The sequence below is a fragment of the Acinonyx jubatus genome, chromosome B1 (assembly GCF_027475565.1).
Source record: "Acinonyx jubatus isolate Ajub_Pintada_27869175 chromosome B1, VMU_Ajub_asm_v1.0, whole genome shotgun sequence".
Classification (NCBI taxonomy): Eukaryota; Metazoa; Chordata; class Mammalia; order Carnivora; family Felidae; genus Acinonyx; species Acinonyx jubatus.
In genome coordinates, this window is record NC_069382.1 from 94740900 (window position 1) to 94762136 (window position 21237).

Below are 21237 nucleotides of genomic sequence, written 5' to 3' on the forward strand. Positions count from 1 at the left end.
CATTAACTGAACTCCAGACTTTAAGTAGATTTCATAATTTTCTGTTCCAGGACAACATATTGCATTTAGTCTATTTACATCATACATTTTACTGTAAATGTTTCTGAAAAAGGACCAAGTACTGCCAACTTTTAAAAGCCACCCCCCCCCCTCCAAATACTAAGGCCTGTGAAAACTTGTACAACATTCATTTCTATGGTTACTTATATATTTGGGGTGAAATAATCCTTTTTGAGAGCTGCTGGGCTTTTTAGTTATTTCTACTGACTTCAGCTGCCTGGCTGTTCCTACTACCCAAAATACATACATTCTTTTAGGGAGATGGGGAGTAACACCACCACCAAGCTAAAATGTGATAAAGCCTAGTTTTGCTATAAGATCAGCTTTCCTGGTTGCTAATTATTCTGTTTGAAAGTAGTTTACTGGCATGAAGACAGTTATAACTTTTGCAAGATACTTGCTTTTGCTTTTAAGTAACTTCTCTTATACTCTGCTCACCCAATCCTAAAGGGCTGCCTTTTCCCATATCCTAGGAACCCTATCAATATCATCTATGTATTTCCCTTGCTACTCAGAATGGCTCAGGGACCAGCAGCATCAGAACCTCTTAGAACCTTGTTAGCAATGCAGTATCATGGGCCCACCACCTCATATGTACCAAATCATAGTCTGCACTTCAATAAAAGCCCATGGCAATTCATGTGAACATTAAAGTACTGCTATGATGCACACTAAGAAGAAAAGACAAATTCCTGTAATCCTTGTAATCTGAATTTAAAAGTATTTTTTTCAGGGTAGGGTAGGCAAGCAGAAAGAAAGGAGTAATAGTGATAGTTTCTTAAAATCATACCATTGACCTAGAAAAAGGAGACATGGTTGCCACATCTCCGTATTTCTTTGTGAAAGAAACTGGAATTTCTTCACTGGCCAGGTGTCCACATCAGTTGCAATGTGAAAATACAAAAGGGCAGCGTATACTCCTCAAAATCACGGCACAGTGAAGGGGGGAGAAGCAGAGAAAGGGTGCATCCTCCAATGGATAAGAAGGGATCAGGTTCACAAATCACTTCTTAATAACATTTCAGAAAAAAATGCCTAATGTAAAAGTGGTCACATTCCAGCCATCTACTACATATTTATATCTGAGTGTCTGAATAAATATGATTATACATTATTTAATTTCAGTTATCATATAGCATTACTGACCTCTAAAATTGCTTTTAAGATTAGAGAACATTTCTTCTTACACATGTATTTATTAAAAATAGACAATGTGCTTTTACACCACAATTTTTAGGAAAACAATGTTCTATTCAAAATTAACACGGACTTTAAAAAATTTACCTTTAGTTCTTGAAGCTTATCCACATAAATTTGTTTAGGTTGGTCCTCTCCTTCTTCATAAAGCCAATTTTCTGTATCTTCCAATATTGTAGACAGTTTATTCAAGTCCTAGTTGTATATTGAAGAGACACTGACTGAAAATGCTCTCCTTAGAAGTTATCAAAGAAGGACAGACTATTTCTCAAGTATAAAAGATTAAATTTCAGATTTCTCTGGCTTTTTATTCATTAACATGTTTTTCACCATACTTCTGCAATTAGGAGACATAACTAAGAATCATTCCTAAATGTGGCTCAAGGGGATTGACAACAGTAACACATTTGGTATGTTTGTTTACATAATTCGTATTAACACTGTCAAACAAATAGTTCTAATAAAAAATTATGTAATTTAGACTTACTTCTTGAGTGATGAATTTTTCATAGACTGTGCCCAGCTTGTCTCTAAAATCATATACATATTCTTCAACAGCATTCTTAGCATCATTTCTTTCTTTCTCTAATTTATCTTGCATTATCATCTTCCCCTATTCAAAATGTTCAGATTAGCTATTAAGAATATGCACAAGAGTCATCAGGGAAATGCATATCAAAACCACAATAAGATCATCACCTTACATCAATCAAAATGGCTAGAATCAAAAAGACAAGAAATAACAAGTGTGGAGAAAAAGGAACCCTTGTGCAGTGTGGGTGGGAATGTAAACTGGTGTAATCACTGTGGGAACCAGTATGGAGATTCCTCAAAAAATTAAAAATAGAACTATATGATTCAGTAATTCCATTATTGGGTATTTAACTAAAGAAAACAAATACATGAATTCAAAAAGATGTATGCACCCCTATGTTTATTGTAGCATTATTTACAATAACCAAGATAGAAACAACCCAAGTATCCATTGATAGATGAATGGATAAATAAGATGTAAGATGTGGGGTGTGTGTGTGTGTAATGGAGTATTACTCAGCAATAAACAGTATGAAATCTTGCCATGTGCAACAACATAAATGGACCTAGAGTGTATTATACTAAACAAGTCAAATACCGTATGATTTCACTTACATGTGGAATCTAAAAAACAAAACAAATGAATAAAGAGCAGAAACAGACCCATGAATAGAACTAACTGATGGCTGCCAGCGGGGAGAGAAGTGGGGAGATGGGCAAAATCAGTGAAAGGGAGTAGAGATACATGCTTCAAGTTATGGAATGAGTAAGTCACGGGGATAAAAGGTACAACACAGAATATAGTCAATGGCATAGTAATAGTGTATAGTGACAGGTGATAGCTACACTTGTGATGAGGATACCATGATGTATAGACTGATTTAATCACTATGCTGTACGCCTGAACCTAAAGTAGCACTGTGTATCAACTAGACTTCAATTAAAAAAAAATGCATTAGGGAAATGCAAACCAAAACCCCTTTACACCTACTGGAATGATTATAAATCAAAGACATGGATAGTGTTGGTGAGGATGTGAAGAATTTTAAACCCTTGTACACTGCTGTTGGGAAAGTAAAATGCTGCAGTTGTTTTGTAAAAGTGTGCTGGTTCCTCAAGAAGCTAAATAAAGAATTACAATATGACACAGCAATTTCACTCCTAGGTATATAACCAAAGGAATTGAAAACAGGAACTCAAAACAGTTATTTTTATGCCAGTGTTCACTGCAGCATTATTCACAAGAGCCCAAAAGGTGGAAACAACTCAGCTGTCGACTAACAGATGAATGGATAAATGAAATATATATATATAAATAATAAAAAACATTCTATTATAAAAAGGAATAAAGTTCTAATTCATGTTACAACATGGATGAACTGTGAAAACATGCTAAGTGCACTAAACCAGACACAAAAGGAAATATTGTATGATTACATTCATAGGAGTTTTCTAGAATAGGCAAGGTCACAGAGACAGACCGGGGGATGAGGAATAGGGAAGAATAGTGAGTTATTAATGATTACAGACACACTGGGGTTATGAAAAAGTTTTGGAAATAGACAGTGGTGATGGTTACACGAAATTATGAATGTAATTAATGCCACTGAATTGTTGTGCACTTAGTCGAAATGGCATATTTTATCAGTTTAAAAGGTTAGTAATGTGTAATATACCAAGTCACTGAATTGTACACTTTAAATGAATGAATTGTATGGTATATGAATTATATCTCAATAAAGCTATCTTAGGGGTGCCTGGGTGGCTCAGTTGGTTGAGCGTCCATCCGACTTCGGCTCAGGTCATGATCTCAGGATGAGTTCGAGCCCTGCATTGGGCTCTGTGCTGACAGCTCAGAGCCTGGAGCCTGTTTCAGATTCTGTGTCTCCCTCTCTCTCTGCCCTTCCAGAGCTCATGCTCTGTCTCTGTCAAAAATACATACACATAAAAAAAAATAAAGCTATTTTAAAAACCAGACATAGTCTATGTCATGGTACATACTAGGGTTCAATTCCTTGGCTCCCCATTTATGAGCTTTGAGATCACAGGAAGGTCACTGAACCTCTCTAAGTCTCAGTTTTCTTGCCTTAAAACACAGAATACTTCTATCTATCTCTTAGGGCTGTTAATAAGATTGACATACTTCACATGAAATTTTAGTATAGTGCCTAGCATATAACTCATGCTAAATAAATGTTAGCTCTGGGAGGGGATACAGTATAGTGGTTGCGATGCTGAGCTTTGGAGACAGACTACTCAGATCCAATCCAAAGGTTACTCTCTGGCCACTAAATCTGGTGATTTAGTATACCTGTTCCTGTTTCCTCATCTGTAAAACACAGATCTCTAACAGTACTTCTACCTCATACGTTTGTTGTGAGGATTAATTAAGATATCAAAGTGTTTTAAACAGTTGGCAAACATGATTGTTTTAATTAAAGCAAATAAATAATCTGAGGATTGTAATACTTGAACAAAATTTTCATTTCAACAGAAACACAGTATTTTAAACAGAAGACTACAGTGCACTGACACTTGGAATTTAAAATAAACATTTAAAAACTTAAGAAAAGTTTATACATTCTTATACTTAAGAATATTTATACACAGAATTTGCCATAGCTGCACTTGCCTACAATTTATTACTTTGGGAAGATAAGTCTCAAAACTGAATTACCCATGGTTTCCAGGAATGTTTGCTTCACAGAAAATTCAGCCTTTAATAGTTAATGAATAGACAGTATGGGTAGGTACTAAAAAGAGCAAGCACTGTAAAGTCAAAATATCTCAAAGAAATTCCTAGAATAATGTGCAGCAAATGGGAGAATATGAGGCACTTCAAAGAAAACTCACCTTCTTTAACGCCAGCCAAGCCTATAGAAATTAGGGACTAGTACTTAAATAAAAGTTTTAAACATAAAATTACTACTTATACAATTGCTAGTCAAGAAACAAAACCCTATTCCTCAAAAGACTATAAAAATTAAACACACAGACATGTAAAGAAAATTTCAAGAATGACAACAGATCTTAAAAAGTATTAAATGGAAGTCAGAAAACATTTTGAATAGAGCCTTGACTTTTAAGAACAATACATTAGAAGAGGGGGGCTGCGAATACTTCCCATATGATGTCTGCTGGGTGTTACTGTTACACAGTAAAAGCAGGTAAGAATCATCAGTACTGTTTATAGTGAAGACAACACATTTTTCACATAACTGTGATGAAAGCTACACTGTACATAATATACAGCTCAATATTTTGTCCAAAATAAAGGAGTTCAACGATTTAATAATTCTTTATGAGTTATGGACTAGTTCTAGGGGGGCCTGGGCGGCTCAGACAGTTGGGCGACTGACTTTACTTAGGTCATGATGTCACAAATTGAATTCGAGCCCCATGTCAGGCTCTGTGCTGATAGCTCCGAGCCTGGAGCCTGCTGCGGATTCTGTGTCTCCCTCTCTCTCTGCCCCTCTCCCACTCACGTTCTGTCTCTCTCCTTCAAAAATAAACATTCAAAAAACAAAAAAAAGAATTATGGATTAGTTCCCCAAATGGGGGGGGGGGGGAATAAGCACTGACCTCTACAAAGATTTTAGAATATACTACCACTTATTTCAACATCAACTCAGATTTATATACCTCATTTTCAATGTAGCTGTTGAGAAGATCTTGGCCCAATTGTCTACACAGGCTACTCTGAATAGGCAGATCAATACTCTTGACTTTTCCTTTTTTAATGGTCTGGTTTAATCGGTCTTGTTTGTCTGAGGAAGCTGACTGCAAAAAAAAAAAAAAAAAAAAAAAGTAAGAGAAGTATAAATTTCTAAAACTAGCTTAAAAATAGATTTAAAAAGTGATTTCACATAAAACAGAAATGTAAAACCAAACAAAACTATTACCCTTCTACTAAAGACTACTTTAATACAGATAGTATTTTATACTGTGTACACTAAATCTTTCTACATAAAAAATACCGGGATTGAAATGCAAATTAAAATCATGAGATGCCACTTCATACCTACTAGGGATGACTGTAATGAACAAACAACAAAAAGAAAACAAGAGTTGGTGAGGATGTGGAGAAATTGGAACCCTCATATATTGCTGACATGACTGTAACATGTTGAAACATTCTGGAAAACTGTTGGGCAGTTCCTAGGTGATGAAAATGCTGAGAAAATGATTGTGATAACAGTTGTAAAACTGTGAGCATATTGAAAACCACTTACTTGTACACTTGAATGGATGGATTGTATGGTATGTAAACTATATCTCAAGCTATTAAGCAATTAAAGCAAAAAAAAATCAAGTAAATCATGTTTTCACTCATGTGGGATCTCAGAAACTTAAAAGAAGAGCATGGGGGAAGGGAAGGGGAAAAAAATAGTTTCAGAGAGGGAGGCAAACCATAAGAGACTCTTAAATACAGAGAACAAACTGAGGGTTGAAGGCGGTTGGGGGGGGTGGGGAAAATGGGTGATGTGCATTGAGGAGGGCACTTGTTGGGATGAGCACTGGGTGTTGTATGTAAGCGATGAATCATGGGAATCTACTCCTGAAGCACACAGCACACTGTATACACTGTATGTTAGTTAACTTGACAATAAATATTTTAAAAAATCAAGTAAAATAAAAAAATCTAGAAAAATGGGTTTCAGTTTGTATATTGCTTGAGAGCCCAGGAATTAAAATGGAATCTTTATAACCTCTGGAAAAAAATCTATACAATTAACCAACACAGATTAAATTCTTAGTTTAGAAAAATCCGTTGAAGATGATATTTAGAGCACATTCATCTGTGTGACTGGGTCATGGTCTCCCTTTTATCAGCAATGACTGTCTCGTAAAATTATGACTCTCAATAAAAAAGTTACCCTTTAAATTTTTACTTTCAAAAATATTTTTGCACAAAGCAAAATATTTTATGATATGTAGCAAAATGCTTAGAGTGGTTAATTTTGAGATTAACCACTTGGGTTCTGCCAATTTAAGTTTTCTTCATTTAGCTTATTCCATTTCTTATTTTTCTGGGATTATATGGCTTTTAGTAACACAAAAAAATTACTGAAAAACACATCTTTTTTCCTACCAGAGAGATAATTTTACTTTTATTGTTAAGGTTCATTCTTTTAAAAATTCTCTATAACTCACTGAATTGTATTTACTCTGGTTGTGTCCTTCTATACTTTTCCACAGTTCTAAGGTTTAAAATATCAAGTGTATTAAAAGCATGCATTATAAAGTGAATACATTAACTCGAAATAGCAATCTCAAAAAGACACCCCCATAAAAACAATAAAACACACCTTTGTTTTGGTTCCTGTATGATCAATTTCCTCTTCTGGGGTGTGTTCAGCATGACATTTTTGATGCCCTCCTTCTTCTTGGTCAACTTGCATTTTATCCTGGAAAGAAAATACATAATTTGTAATATTGGTAGTGTCTTCCTTATTATTAATAAACAGCATCTTAGAGTACAAACCTGCTTTGAAAAGTGTGAACATAGTAAAGTAGAAGGTTGTTTCTCAAATGAGAATAAATACAAATAAACAGATTAATAGGTCAATAAAATAAAATGACCTATTTGATGCTATGTGAATGAATAGTTGCATTCACCTATAGGCAAATAACTACAAAATAAATGGAAAACTGTTCTCAAGTTAAAATTCACCAACCAAAAGTCACAAACGTAAGCTTACAAAAAAGAACATTAAACTTGACATGAAACATGTTTATATGAAAAATATTTACAAATGTGAGAAAATAAAGATATAAAATACATGTATTACATAAATTCAATTATATTTTTAAATGTAGTAAAATACTCAGTACATTGAAACTGTCAAAGTAGAGGTCTCCGAATTAAAAAACTTCAAAGATTTTTTAACGTGTAGAAGACAAATTCTCAACCAAGATGACTGTCAAAATAGACTCTACTTGGTAAATAATCAGAAGGAATGGATTTTTCTGGTCTTTTTTAACCTTACTTATGACCATCCTCCTAAAAAGAAGAAAGCTTGGAATTCAGGAATCAGTATAATTTAAGTCTTCTAATATATCTGGAGTTAAGCAAATACAAAATACCCCAAAGGCGATCATGAATAAATGCTTATTTGTACCAAAGAGAAAAATAAATTGGGAGATAATTTATACCAGCATTCTTTGTAGTTAAAAGGTCAATTATTAAAAAAAAAAAAAAAGGTCAATTATTTCTGGTATTACACCCCCACCTCACCCCTTGGCACCTTCCAACTGTACAACTTCCCTCCACTGATTGAAAAGAGGTAAAAAAAAGTGATAGTGGTCAGTTGGAGTAATGCAGTAAGACACAAATACACTGTTAACTCTATTTAATAAGAAAAAACTGCTACCAATTAAGTGGCCAAAATGCTTGATCACTTAGCATTTTTACTTTATACTTATTTGAAGAACTCTTCTATTGTGAATATATTGAAAGATAAACAATATAAAGTGGTTAAGGTGTTTCTAAAACTTCACATTCAGAACCCAACTCTTTCAAATAAATTCAGTTCTCAATGTATTTGTCTACACAGTATTGTCCTCTGTGCCATCAAAGGCATTAGTGACCCAGCTTTCGTTAAAAAGTTTGGTCTAGGTATGGTCTGTAGTATTTTCTTATAAGCCGCTGATACCTATTCTGCAAGTTTCATCATGGTGTTTTATCTAACCAAAAGTAGTCAGCAGATTGTTTTCAGACAACAACAGGAGAATTCCTTCCTTGAATGGTCTTTTAACAATTTGTTGACAGAAATGTCAAGGGGATGCAATTGCCTAGTCATGCCACTGGGAAGAGCAACCAAGTTCACACACGTACAGGTGATGAGAACTATGTCATGACTGCCATCGGCAATAGCAATGGTTAAACAATAACCATTTGCAAGACCTACCCCAACTTCAGATATATTAAAAAGTGGAAAACCGTGCATCTCACAATTAATTTGAGAGTAATCTGTTAACCTTTTAAAATGATTTAAGAATGTTCATAGGAATATTATCCATAGTGGGGAAATTAAATAAAGCAAGTGCCTATAGACTCTGGCTTGTCTTATAGATTTTAAAATTCAAGAGGGTTGAGATCGTTTTTTTGTTCAGTGCTATATCCAAACACACATTTTAGTGCTTCTAGTTATCTGCTGGATGAAAAGCACTTAAGAATACAATCCAGAATCATTTTCATGAACTATAAAGGCTTTAACCTGATTTGCCCCTTGATCTACCTTTCTTAAATGTTTTTTCTTGCTGCTCTCTCCACCTTCTCCACTCCTATATCTTATTGATCTATCAGCTACCCTTATATTTGTTACAACAAAGAATACAAAAAAGAGCTTCCAGCCTCTGGGGCTTTATACCTGTTACTCACTCTGCCCAGACAACTACCTATCTTCAAACTGCTTTTTCATCCTTCAGGCTGGCTTACCTGTTCCTTCTTCACAGGTGGTTCACCTCATCACTATCACATAGTTAATTTCCACTATGCACCCCCCTTCCATTAATTTCCTCTATATAGTATCTTGTTGCTTCTAGCCTGTCTTTTCCCACTAGAATGTAGGTAACAGATGGATGCGGGGACCTTTTCTTCTTTGCTTAACCACTGTATCCTTAGTGCCTAAAACAGCGCCTGGTGCATAGAAGTAATTAGATATTTTGAAAAAATAAATAAAAAGATGAACCACTCAAATGGCCAACAGTTGAGGAATAGTAAAATCAAGGTATAGAAGTACGATGAATAGCACAGTCTTTCTGATCTTTGGTTTTGTGATAAAGCCTAGGCTGTGATAACTTCTTAATATGACCATGTATTAATTAGTATACACCAAGAAGTATCAATTTAATTTTCTGAGACATCTTTATATTGAAGAAAAGTCAGCACTCTGTTATTATTTTTTAGGAAAATCAAAGCTATGTTAATTTTTAATGAAAAAAAATGAGGCCCATAATTTCATAAATTGACTCATGTACAAAAAAAAAAAAAAAAAAAGACTCCTGCTGCTGCTGCTCACTGGGTTTCTTTATATCAGAGTCAGCAGTGTCAGCAGCTGAGGTAGAGTAAAAACCCTCTTATTTTCTCCTCTAAAACTGAAACAATTAGTTTCCAAAGTGTACTCTGAGTTGATTCACATTTTTTGGGAGGAAAGGAGAAATGACTTTATAGTGGAGTGTAAGCCTTATGGTTTTAAACTTCTGGATACAGAATTTAAAAAATCCTAGAGAAAACCACTAAGAAATACAGTACATGGGATGTTTTCTACACAGGATACTCAACGTCACCCCTTGTTAGCAATGATTTGGAAATAAACTAATTTATTCAACACCTATTATATCAGCTGTGCTAGGGATTTAAAAGAAGACAATATATGTGGAATGTGCTTGCCAATAACACCAAGGATAGGATCCATAATGTTAACCTTCCTTTATCCTTGATTATATATATATTGTAGGAGGAGTATTTAGGAACATCTCACTTATCTAGAAGAAATCCCTTATATGGGAACATCAACTACTTGGAAATGTTCCAATAAGGCAGAACACTCTTGATAAGCAAGTAAGTCTCTGAGTAGCTAAAGCAAATGTCATTATTTCATACCTTTTATTCACAACTGAGTCCTTTAAGTCCACATCCAAATTATTCCCAAGGACAGATTAACTGAACCTCGAGCTCACAGACAAAATAGGGGAAGCAGAAAAAATGGGTGCCATATTATTGTTTTTAGTGCTCCAGAATCGCAATACAGAGAAAACTAAAGGTCTCAGCAGAGGTGAAGAAAACAGAAATGGTTATGAAGAATTCATCCTAGAGGCATACAGAGTGCTCTCAATATTAGTAAAAATAAATCTTAATGGATTAAAAATTTACATGTCTGACTTAAATTATTGTGAACTACAATTAAGAAAGCTAACTTTTCAAAAAAAATAAAACTAACTTTTCACCTATTATTCTTAATTTATAAAAAATTGACTGTATTTTCATGAACAGATCAGGACATTTCTTTCTCCTCAATTCAAGGAAGGATGTAATAGCAAAATAATACATGGGAAGAAGAAAGAAAATGCTATGATCCTTAAATAAAGTACATTAAGGAGAATTCTGATCAATGTGCAGGATTTTAGAGTATTAATAAAAACAGAAAGATGAACTCCACAAAAGGGAAAAATGGTCTTGAAATCTGACAAAAAACAAAATCCATTCTTAATATGCACAAATACACAAAAAATCTAGGGCAGATCTCCAATTATGGTTGGAAAAAACATATGCCATTAAAAATAACTTATAATAGTATACATATAAAAAAATAAAATCTCTATGTAATGGAATATAATCATGTTCACTTAAAATTCCTGCATCTATAGTACACCAAGAGTGAATAATGCCAGGGTCACATAACTCTTTCATAAATTGTCAAAAATCTGTATTAATGTTACTGAATGCATAGCACACTCTTCTGTTCAACTGCCACAGATACCCCCAAGCCCAGAAAAATTCTTTATTAGCCATGTGCTTTATCAATCTAAAAATAGTTACACATATAGTTCAAAATTCATCAATCTGAATTGGTTTTATCTGTAAGCTAAAAAGCTAACCATAATACGTGTTTTTAATGGAAATAAAGAAGAATTTAGGAAAGAGGACTCCAAACACACATATGTGTTTAATATAAGGCTATTAAAAAGATGCAAAACCTCTAAAGAGTTTAAAATGTGAAAAGTGTAGAGCATTTAAAATTATTCTTTTACGCTTTTATTTAAAAAAAAGTTTACAGTGATCCCTACAACAGAACTTTAGAACAAAACCTCAGATTATTTTTGATTATGTTATGACTAAGAAACTATATATAATATTTAGTTTTTCATTTTTTTAAAGTTTATTTATTATTTTTGAGAGAGAGTGTGAGCAAGGGAAGGGCAGAGAGAGAGGAAGACACAGAATGTGAAGCACGCTCGTCTTCAAGCTGTCAACACAGAGCCCAACGTGGGATTTGGACCCACAAACTGTGAGATCATGACCCGAGCTGAAGTCAGATGCTCAACTGACTGAGCTACCCAGGCGCCCCTAATTTTTCATTTTTTAAAGTTTATTTTGAGAGAGACAGAGAGAGTGTGAGTGGAGGAGGGGCAAAGAGAGAAGGAGAGCGAGAGTTGTCAGCACAGAGTCCAATGCAGGGCTCAAACTCACAAAATTGTGAGATCATGACTTGAGCTGAAATGAAGAGTCGGATGATTGAGCTGCCCAGGCACCCCTTGAAACTATATATAATATTAGAGGAATCTTGCAATAGGATTTCTACATACCACATCATCTTTGCTTTCATTCTTAAATGAAGTTTCTGTCTCCATAGGAGCATCACTGTGATCCCCGTCTACATTTTGCTTCTCAATTACTGATGCACTGGCCACACTGAAGATTCCATGGATGTTAACACGAACTTTAACCTTCACTTTGGAACTATCACCATCAGACTGCGGAAAGACATTCTGAATAGTGAAGCTCCCTTCAGGAAAAAAGAGCTTTTATCAGCACATGGGCCTCTGATTAACTTACTCAATTCGTTCATTCAATAATTTGACTATTATCATTTTGATGCTGGCAAATAATCATAAAATTATCATCACATCCAGACTGATTACTGTGAGAAAGGCACTGATCCTAGATCACTTTTTTTCTTTTTTACAGCTTAATAAACTTGATACTAAGTTTCAGAAAAGGTTAAGCAGCCTGCCCAAAATCTTTAATGCAAGGACAAAGGTAAGTAGGAGTTTCAACCAAGGACAATCTGACTCAAGGCAATGTAATTTTTAAGTATTTTATAATACTGCTATTCTAAAACCAAAATAACAATTCAACTTGAGTTTGAAAACCAAATGGAATTATACTTTTGTTATAAGCTTTGTAACACTATAATCATCTTGGTAATTCATAAATAAAGCAATTTTTATTTGCCCTATAGCAAAATTGCTAAGTTACTCAGATACTAATACCTACAGAGATCATATTAACTTTTCACTTTAAGAAATGTTTTATTTTGAAAAATCTTAATATATAATGATATCCATAGTAGAAAGAGAATACTAGGCAGAAAAACTGAGAACTAAAAAATTTGGTTGACCTTTATTATAGGTTGAATGGAGACTCCCACTCCCACATTAATATGAAGTCCTACTCTCAAGTACCTCAGAAGGTGACCTTATTTGAAAAACAGGGTCTAAACAGAGGGAATCAAGTTAAAGTGAGGTCATCAGGGTGGACTTGAATCCAATGACTGGTATCCTTATTTGCAGACAGATACACATACAGGGAGAATGTCATGTGAACATAAAGATGGCCAGCCATCCACAAACCAAGGAGAGAAGCCTGGAACAGATCCTTCCCTCACAGCCCTCAGAAGGAACCCTGTCAACACTTTGATTTCATACTTGAAGCTTCTAGAACTGTAAACAATAAATTCTACTGTTTAAGCCACTCAGTTTGTGGTATTTTGTTACAGAAGCCCTAGCAAATTAATTCCACCTTCGATAATTTATTTTTACTGCTTTCAATAACATATTTGAAATATTCACATTGTTCCCTTTCTAGCCTATCAATAAAGCAGTACATACAAAAAATTTAAAAAATTACAAATGATTCCTTCTCTTGTAAATGTTATAAAAATCATACTTGTTTTTTATCTCTAAAAAAGATTACCCAACTAAAATGGATATTACAGTCCCTGATTCTCACTTAATATTGCTCCAATGATACTCGTTCTAGTTGTTGCCAGGGAGCATAAATTTAGAGTCATATACAGTCAGTCTGGCAACACAATTTCAACTTACTATGGAGTCTTTCCATAAAAAATAGCCCTCACCCAAACCTTTCAGGCAGATTACAGAGCATTTTAAATATAGCAGTAAAAACGAATTAAAAAATACTCAAAACTTGCTGTTATTCCAGAAATACTGTGAGCACTAAAAGTTCGTGTTTAGAAAAAGTATGAATATCTTTCTCTAAAAATCCAGTGCTTGGCTGAAATATCAATTTATTTACTTCCTTGATTCAAATATTAATATATTTATAAAAAGCAAAAGTATATGAAATTTTTTTCTTGAGTTCTCTTACCAATTCTTGGATCAGGATAAGGCACTTCATGTAAATTAGTATAAAATGCTTCTAGTTCAAATGGTTCCTTCTTGTGGAAAGTAATGACTTTTGAGAATGGAGCAGGATGGTTCTTACAAAATACTTCACATTCCCTAAAATGGAGAAAACAGTTAAAAACAAATAGAAAGTTGCATCTGAATCTAATTACAGAATCCATGTCATTCCTAATTCAATAGCAGCAACCTTGAAGACCTCTATGCACAAATATAAAGAAAAAGAATTACTGGTTTGGCTATGAATATGCATTTTGGTAGGTCCATGGCTCCAAGTTTTTAGAATGTCTGTCATAGTATGACAGACAATTCTATCTTATCAAGCAAAGAAAAAATAACTGAGATTAGGTATATTTTGAGGCCAATACACAAGGGCGAGTTTCTTGCTCCCATACGAGGACCAAATGCTATTTATTAGTTTCCAAAATACTTGTTACATATAACACTTTTTATTTTTGCTCCGGTATAGAAGTTTGAAATTATTTCCAAATAAAGGTTTTTTGTTTTTTGTTTTTTTTAAGAGAGCTAGGGAAAAAACAAACAAACCAAAACGAAAAACAGGACAAGGAACAAGGGGCACCTGTATATCTTTTACCTAGATTTACTACTGTCAGCATTTTATTCCATTTGTTTCATCAACACACTCCGTACGTGTGTATTTTTTTTCTGAATCAATGGAGGGTGTTAACATACATTATGGCTCTTTATCCTTAAATACTTCAGTGTGTACTTCCTAATAGGGATATGCTCTAAAATAATTACAGTACAGCTGTCAACTTTATAAATTTATACTGATACTTTAACATACAATCCATATTCCAATTTTTACAAACGATATAATAATGTCCTTTATTACTAAATAATAAAAAATTTGGGGCACCTGGATGGCTCAGTCAGTTAAGCAATTGACTTTGGCTCAGGTCATGATCTCACAGTTCGTGAGTTCGAGCCCCGCGTCGGGCTCTGTGCTGACAGCTCAGGGCCTGAAGCCTGCTTTGGATTCTGTGTCTCCCTCCCTTTCTGCCCCTTCCCTGCTCATGCTCTCTCTCTGTCTCAAAAATAAATAAAAACATTAAAAACAATTTTAAAAAAATAATAAAAAATTTAATTAAAAAATAATAAATATTTATTTAATAAAAATAAATAATAAATAAATTAAAAAAAGAATACCTTCCTCTCTGTTAGAGGAGGTTTTAAAACCTACATAACTCCTATTCCTTAAATAATGTAACAAATAGCTTATAACTATTTGTTTTTAGTGGCCCAGAAACTCACTCTATAATACTGTATTGTCAACCCTAATTATGAGGTTTGAAAATCCCACATTCATGGACCTTTCCCTCTATCCTAGTTTTTAAGGACCTACATTATCTTTTACTTCTTAAAAGAAATTTTTTTTTAAGTTTTTTTTTTTTTTTTTGAGAGACAGAATATGAGCAGGGGAGGAGAAGGAGACACAGAATCTGAAGCAGGCTCCAGGCTCCGAACTGTCAGCACAGAGCCTGATGCGGGGCTCTAACCCATGAACCATGAGATCATGACCTGAGCCGAAGTCAGATGCTTAAGGGACTGAGCCACCCGGCGCCCCTACTTTCTTATTGTAATCACTAGGATAGATTTACTTTTCAATTTAACTCCTCCATAGGTTTCTTACATAATTTTTTTCTGGATCACTGTATCTTTAACTGAAATTAAGTACTTATTTAAGTAATCTCTATGCTCAATGTGGGGTTCAAACTCACAACCCCAAGATCCAGAGTCGCATGGTCTTCTGACTGAGCTAGTCAGGCGCCCATGAAACTAACTTTAAATAACAGCATTTCTTGCCTCAAAATTGACATTAACACATGCCATTTAAATGCTCTGCAAAACATTCAGATCAATCTATTTTTAGAATCTGTGTAAAATTTTAGCTTCTTGGGGTATGAATATATAGAGCACAGGACAAAAGTTTAAAAGCAACTTAAAACTAAAAAGTTAAAAGCAACTAAAAATAGGTTTATTTTATTATACAAATTATGTCTGAAAAGCAGTCAAATATATTATTTGAAACATAAATTTTTATTTTGGTAGGGAAGCAAGCTATTTAAATCCTGGCCAGTTCATGGAAAATGAAACATAAGTGTCAACAAAAGCATGAAAAGATTGTGGCTCATAGTCAGAAATGCAAATCTAATACCAAAGTACTTATTTTCACTTTCAGAATCTTATGTTTAAAAGCACAGGAGAAAATAAGCTGTAACAGATAATCACAGCAATGCTAAAAGGAATATAAATTAGTATAATCCTTTTAATGAATAATGTTGCAGTACTAGTTATAGTAATGTTCATATCATTTGGGTCAATTTTAGTCTTATACGGTTATCTTACAGATATACCAAACACAACTAAACAAGGAGATGTGTATGAGGATATTCTTATTAGCACTGCCTGAAACAGAAAAAAATAAGACTCCAGAGTGTATTGGTTAAATTACGGCACACACAAGTGCTGAGAAAATAGTCACTGTTGACATGGAAAAGTAATATATAACATATTTTAAAAAAACAAGGTGCACTGGAAACACACAGATGATCATGTATGTATTAACAAAGTACATGCTTTTATTTTTGACAAAGAAAATGACTGGAAAGATAGAAACCTAGCTGTTAACAATAGTTACCTCTGTAAAATGTGCTAAGTAGCAGTTGGGGTATGGCAGATGCAGGTTTTTAAATTTTTATATTTCCACCTTGTGATTTTTATTTGAATGTAAGAACGATTTACTTTATAATAAAATACTAATTAAAAATATATCATCATGGTTTATAGATTATATATTATTTTATATAGTTCCTTTCTTCTAACATTTTACTTAAAAGTATTTGAGAGTATTAGAAGTGTAAATTCCTCTAGTTGAGAAAATTAGGTTCAACTGGTTATTTACAACAAGCTCTAACAAGGCTTTAAAAGTAACTTACCCAGTTCCATCTTCAAAAGAGGTCTTCCATCTTAATGTGATTGAATAGGGAACAAGGTCTGTTATAGAAAATTCACGCACTTTAAATGCTGGTGAGAGAATCGCACACTGAAAATAAGATGCATACCATATTTAAATCAACAAACACAAAACATACCGCAGGCTACCCTGATTGAAATGCTTAATAAAGTCCTTGTAATAAAATTATGTTTTTAAAATTGTCTTTTGGTAACAGCTAGTTAAAATTTACAAGTGTCAGAGTACTTTTTATGACCTTACAAAAATATAAAATATTTTTAAATCTCAAAAAAAGAATTTTAAATGGGAATAATTACAAGAATCATAAAGTAAATGTTCTTGCACTACAGTACAGACATACTGTCCTAGGACAGTTTAAAAACATAAATTGGAAAGACACAAGTCTTATTTATCAGAAATAATTTCAATATATTTTTAGCCTGACAAATGGTTGGAACAGATAATACAAAAGGTCCCCTTAGGCCTGTCATCACATTTCTGGCAAAATATACATTCTAAAAAAAGGATTAATAATCATACCTGTAATGCACATCCTCTGGCAACAGCTTCATCAGCATTTAACGTGGTACTTATGTCTTTAAGAAAGAACTTAGTGATTTGTTCTTTCACGGCAGGAATTCGTGTTGCTCCCCCTACAATTTCTATACTACTTATGTCCTCACGTTGCAAGTCTGAAAAACAAAATGTTTTTAATTGAGAATAAGATAGTCTTTATAAAAATATGAACAAAGCCCTTGGAAAGTACTTTTTCTTTTTAAGTAGATATCTTATTTGCTCAAAACAAGACTAAATGGAAAGAAGATAAAAACAAATTTTGGAAAAAGGCAAAGCTTAATAAGTAATAATATCCATGTGTCAGCCACTGCACTTGGTCCAGATGACAGATGACATTAAGAACAGACAAGTACCTCATGGGCTCTTCAATTTTATAACTTCTACCTCACAAATACCCACAGAAGGTACTGATTACCAAAAAACCTTAACAAAAAGCAATCATGTTCTCTTTCTACATTTTATTTTCATCTTAGACTTCACTATATGCTTACATGTAAACACCTCCAAATATAACTAGTATTAGACTTATGATGCAAACTAGAACATGAGCCAGGAGTTGCTCTCATAAGCCCAGATTCATATTGCCATTTTCCTCTGTAAAATGAGAAATACAAATCTTCAAAAAACAAATGAAGTTTTAATTCCTTTTACCATTTCTTACCCCATTAAAGTGAGTTAATGCCATAATACAATTTTGATGATTAATCTAGTAATTTACACTTACTAGCTTGTTCCATTACTGCTTTTAATGGTGGCTCAACCCTGGTGAAGAGGGAAGCACATAATTGTTCAAACTGAGCCCTGGGGGAAAATGAAATAAAATTCATCATTTTGGGATACAAAAATCAAGTATATCTTCTAAAATTACAGAATGAAAAAAAATCAGACATGATCTAAACATAAAAGTAGCCAACACTTTATTTAAATTGAAAACATACATGGTACCTGTTCATTTTACTAGACACATCAAGGTCATTCATGAAACACTCAATGTTCAGTGGAAGATCTGATGCATTTGCACTCATTAGCTTCTTCAGTTTTTCACATTCCTGATATAAGCGCAATAAGGCCCGAGAATTTTCTTTCACATTTATCTTATATTTGGTCTTGAACTCCTCACAGAAGTAGTCTACTAAAGCCTCATCAAAGTTCCTGCCACCCAAATATGGATCAAAAGTGGTAGCCAAGACCTATTTAATCAAAACACCAGAACTGAATTTTCAGAAATATAAATGCTTTCACAAAAAGACAAAAAACAAAAAGAAAACACCTTTTAAAATTAAAATAAAACCAAAGCACTTGTCAAAAATCATAGCTGTCAAAACTTCCTATCACTTATACTAATTATCACTTATATTTAACCAACATACTCACCCACTCTGAATTATCTGCTTTGGGTTGTAGATCCATATATCATAATTATAATTCTATTTCTGAAATAATGGAGTTATTACAATAATTAAAATTTCATTATCTCACATCTGTTGGTTCTACAATGCACTCAACAGGTAGGCCAAAAACCAAGTTTAAGAGAGCAAGGAAAGAGTCCTACACATGTAACCATAAGAAAACAGCCAAGAAAAGCCAATCCAAAGATTCAATCTAGGGGTGCCTGGCTCCTATCCGAGGGTTGTGAGTTCAAGCCCCACACTGAGTGTAGAGATTACTTAAAAATAAATCTTAAAAAAAAAAAAAAAAAAAAAAAAAACATTAAATCTAAAATACTACAATTGGTCAATTTACAAGTCAGGAATTAGGCTTTCTGCCTACTATTAAAAAAAACAAAAACAAAAACCAATTTTTTAAATAAAAATATAGAAGGAACAAAAAAATACATGAAAGACCAAAAAAATAAAATAGAAAAAAAGAGGAAAGACAAGAATTTGATATAATAATATAGCAGATGGATGGAAGAGGAGCAGACAAGTCACAGAACTTCAACGTTATAACTACTGAAAACACAGGAGCAAGACATCTAGTGGCTCTCCTGAGGATAGAGGGCAAAAATGACTACTTATGCTAGTCACCAGTAAAAAAATAGAACTCCACTGCTGATGTGGTTCATCAGGTTTTTCTCACAAGAATATGTGGTAGAACAACAGTAAACCCTACAGAAGGTTTTAAGTATAATCTCATTGAGAGGTCATCCCACAGACTAGCATGGAGAATCCATGGAAAGACTTCTCGCTAGGTCCAGAACTACCCCGAATTAAATCCAAAACTGTGTTGGTATGTGACTTGTGCCAATGTGCATCCTCCTGGACAGAAGGGCCACAATATGGCTACTCTATGGTATATACCAAAACGGAAAGCAAATGTTCTTCAGTTAAAATTCAAGACTAAATACCAAAGATTAAACTAATTTACTAATTCATTATGAGTCATTTCCCTTGAGTTTTCTCAAGTTTTTACAAGGATGTTACTATAAACTATGAGACAAAAGGCTCTAAAAAGGTGTTGGATAACCCAAAGCAGTTCATCTTCTAAGTAAATTCTATACATGTGAATAAATGGAGAGAGAGAGAGAACGAGAACGTAAGTATGGATAAGATGATCAACATAAAAATGAATATAAAATCAAATAGAGGGGTGTCTGGGTAGCTCAGTTGGTTAAGCATCTGACTTCGGCTCAGGTTATGATCTCACAGTTTGTGAGTTCAAGCCTGCATAGGGCTCTCTGCTGTCAGTGCAGAGCCCGCTTAGGATCCTCTCTCTCTCTCTCTCTCTCTCTCTCTCTCTCTCTCTCCCCTCCCCCCTTCCCCACTCGTGTGCATGCACACTCTCTCAAAAATTAAACATCTAAAAAATAAATAAATACAAACTATAAAATGGTAAGCACTAGAACTAAACAATGGCACACTACAGAAACTTATGATTAAAACTCTTGGATAGGAAGGTTTACAAAAACAAAGAGAATCATTTTAGAAAGTGTTTCCTAAATGTATTTATGGATAGGGTGTACTTAATGCTCCCTGATAGCTGCTTAACACCTTGACAATAAAAATAGCCAATACATATTACAGGATCTACTCTATGGCATTCTAAGCATTTTATATATATTAACTCATTTGTCCTCAAAAATTCTGAGGAAATTCCTGGTACTATCCCCTTAAGTGTAGAGGCTGAGATTTAAGGAGGTTAGTAACTTGCTCAAGGTCACAATTTTTAAATGGCAGAGCCAGGATTTAAACTCACGCACTAAGGTTCTCTATATAGTCTTACATGCTCTTAACCATTAAACTTAATACATAGCAAATCATTTATTTACTTACTTTAAGTTTTCCTTTGTTAAAAGCACAAACCGAGACCTGGTAGGCAGAATGTCCCATATCAATAAATATTACATTTCTTGGTTTCTCATCTAATGGGGGAAGATCCTGTTTATAAATTCCATATGCTAGTGCCACTGTGTAAGAACAAAGAAATTAGGTTAATGTCAAGATAGCAATCACGTGAAAACAAGATATAAGTCACTTTGATGTTGCACTTTAACACACAGAAGAATATAAATATTAATTTCAAGGTAAATTAACTTTTCATCACTTGATTTTTATTTCTTTTCTACCCATAACTCTGTAACATAGATGATTCTTATTGCGAACAGAAGACATGTTTAACTTCTGCCAAAATACTGTACTCCTAAACAAAAGGTTACAGGAACTAGGACATAATAGAGTTAAAAGAAAGAGAAATGTTTTATATTAATTAGAAAAAACTAGAACGGTATTTTTCTGACAGTGATT

At 33.8% G+C, this 21237-nt stretch overlaps 1 protein-coding gene and 1 long non-coding RNA gene across 6 annotated transcripts in view; one reads left to right on the forward strand and one right to left on the reverse strand.

Moving 5' to 3' along the window:
* Positions 1 to 13400, forward strand: part of LOC106974537 (uncharacterized) — a 70019-nt gene extending 56619 nt beyond the window's left edge. For 2 of the 4 annotated variants that reach the window (XR_008296133.1, XR_001430166.3), the window contains exons 2-4: positions 10254 to 10357; positions 12150 to 12556; positions 13090 to 13400. This is a non-coding gene — a long non-coding RNA (uncharacterized LOC106974537). The remainder of the gene's footprint in view (positions 1 to 10253; positions 10358 to 12149; positions 12557 to 13089) is intronic. The other 2 variants (XR_003422511.2, XR_003422510.2) reach the window with 2 other exon arrangements.
* HSPA4L (heat shock protein family A (Hsp70) member 4 like) overlaps positions 1 to 21237 on the reverse strand; it is a 50058-nt gene that overhangs the window by 8057 nt on the left and 20764 nt on the right. For both annotated transcript variants that reach the window (XM_015071791.3, XM_027065804.2), the window contains exons 7-17: positions 20767 to 20900; positions 18440 to 18684; positions 18219 to 18295; positions 17459 to 17610; positions 16902 to 17008; positions 13907 to 14040; positions 12103 to 12302; positions 7101 to 7199; positions 5434 to 5571; positions 1745 to 1870; positions 1345 to 1452 (exon numbers count right to left, since the gene is read on the reverse strand). In XM_015071791.3, coding sequence (XP_014927277.2) covers positions 1345 to 1452; positions 1745 to 1870; positions 5434 to 5571; positions 7101 to 7199; positions 12103 to 12302; positions 13907 to 14040; positions 16902 to 17008; positions 17459 to 17610; positions 18219 to 18295; positions 18440 to 18684; positions 20767 to 20900 — 1520 coding nt within the window. The remainder of the gene's footprint in view (positions 1 to 1344; positions 1453 to 1744; positions 1871 to 5433; positions 5572 to 7100; positions 7200 to 12102; positions 12303 to 13906; positions 14041 to 16901; positions 17009 to 17458; positions 17611 to 18218; positions 18296 to 18439; positions 18685 to 20766; positions 20901 to 21237) is intronic.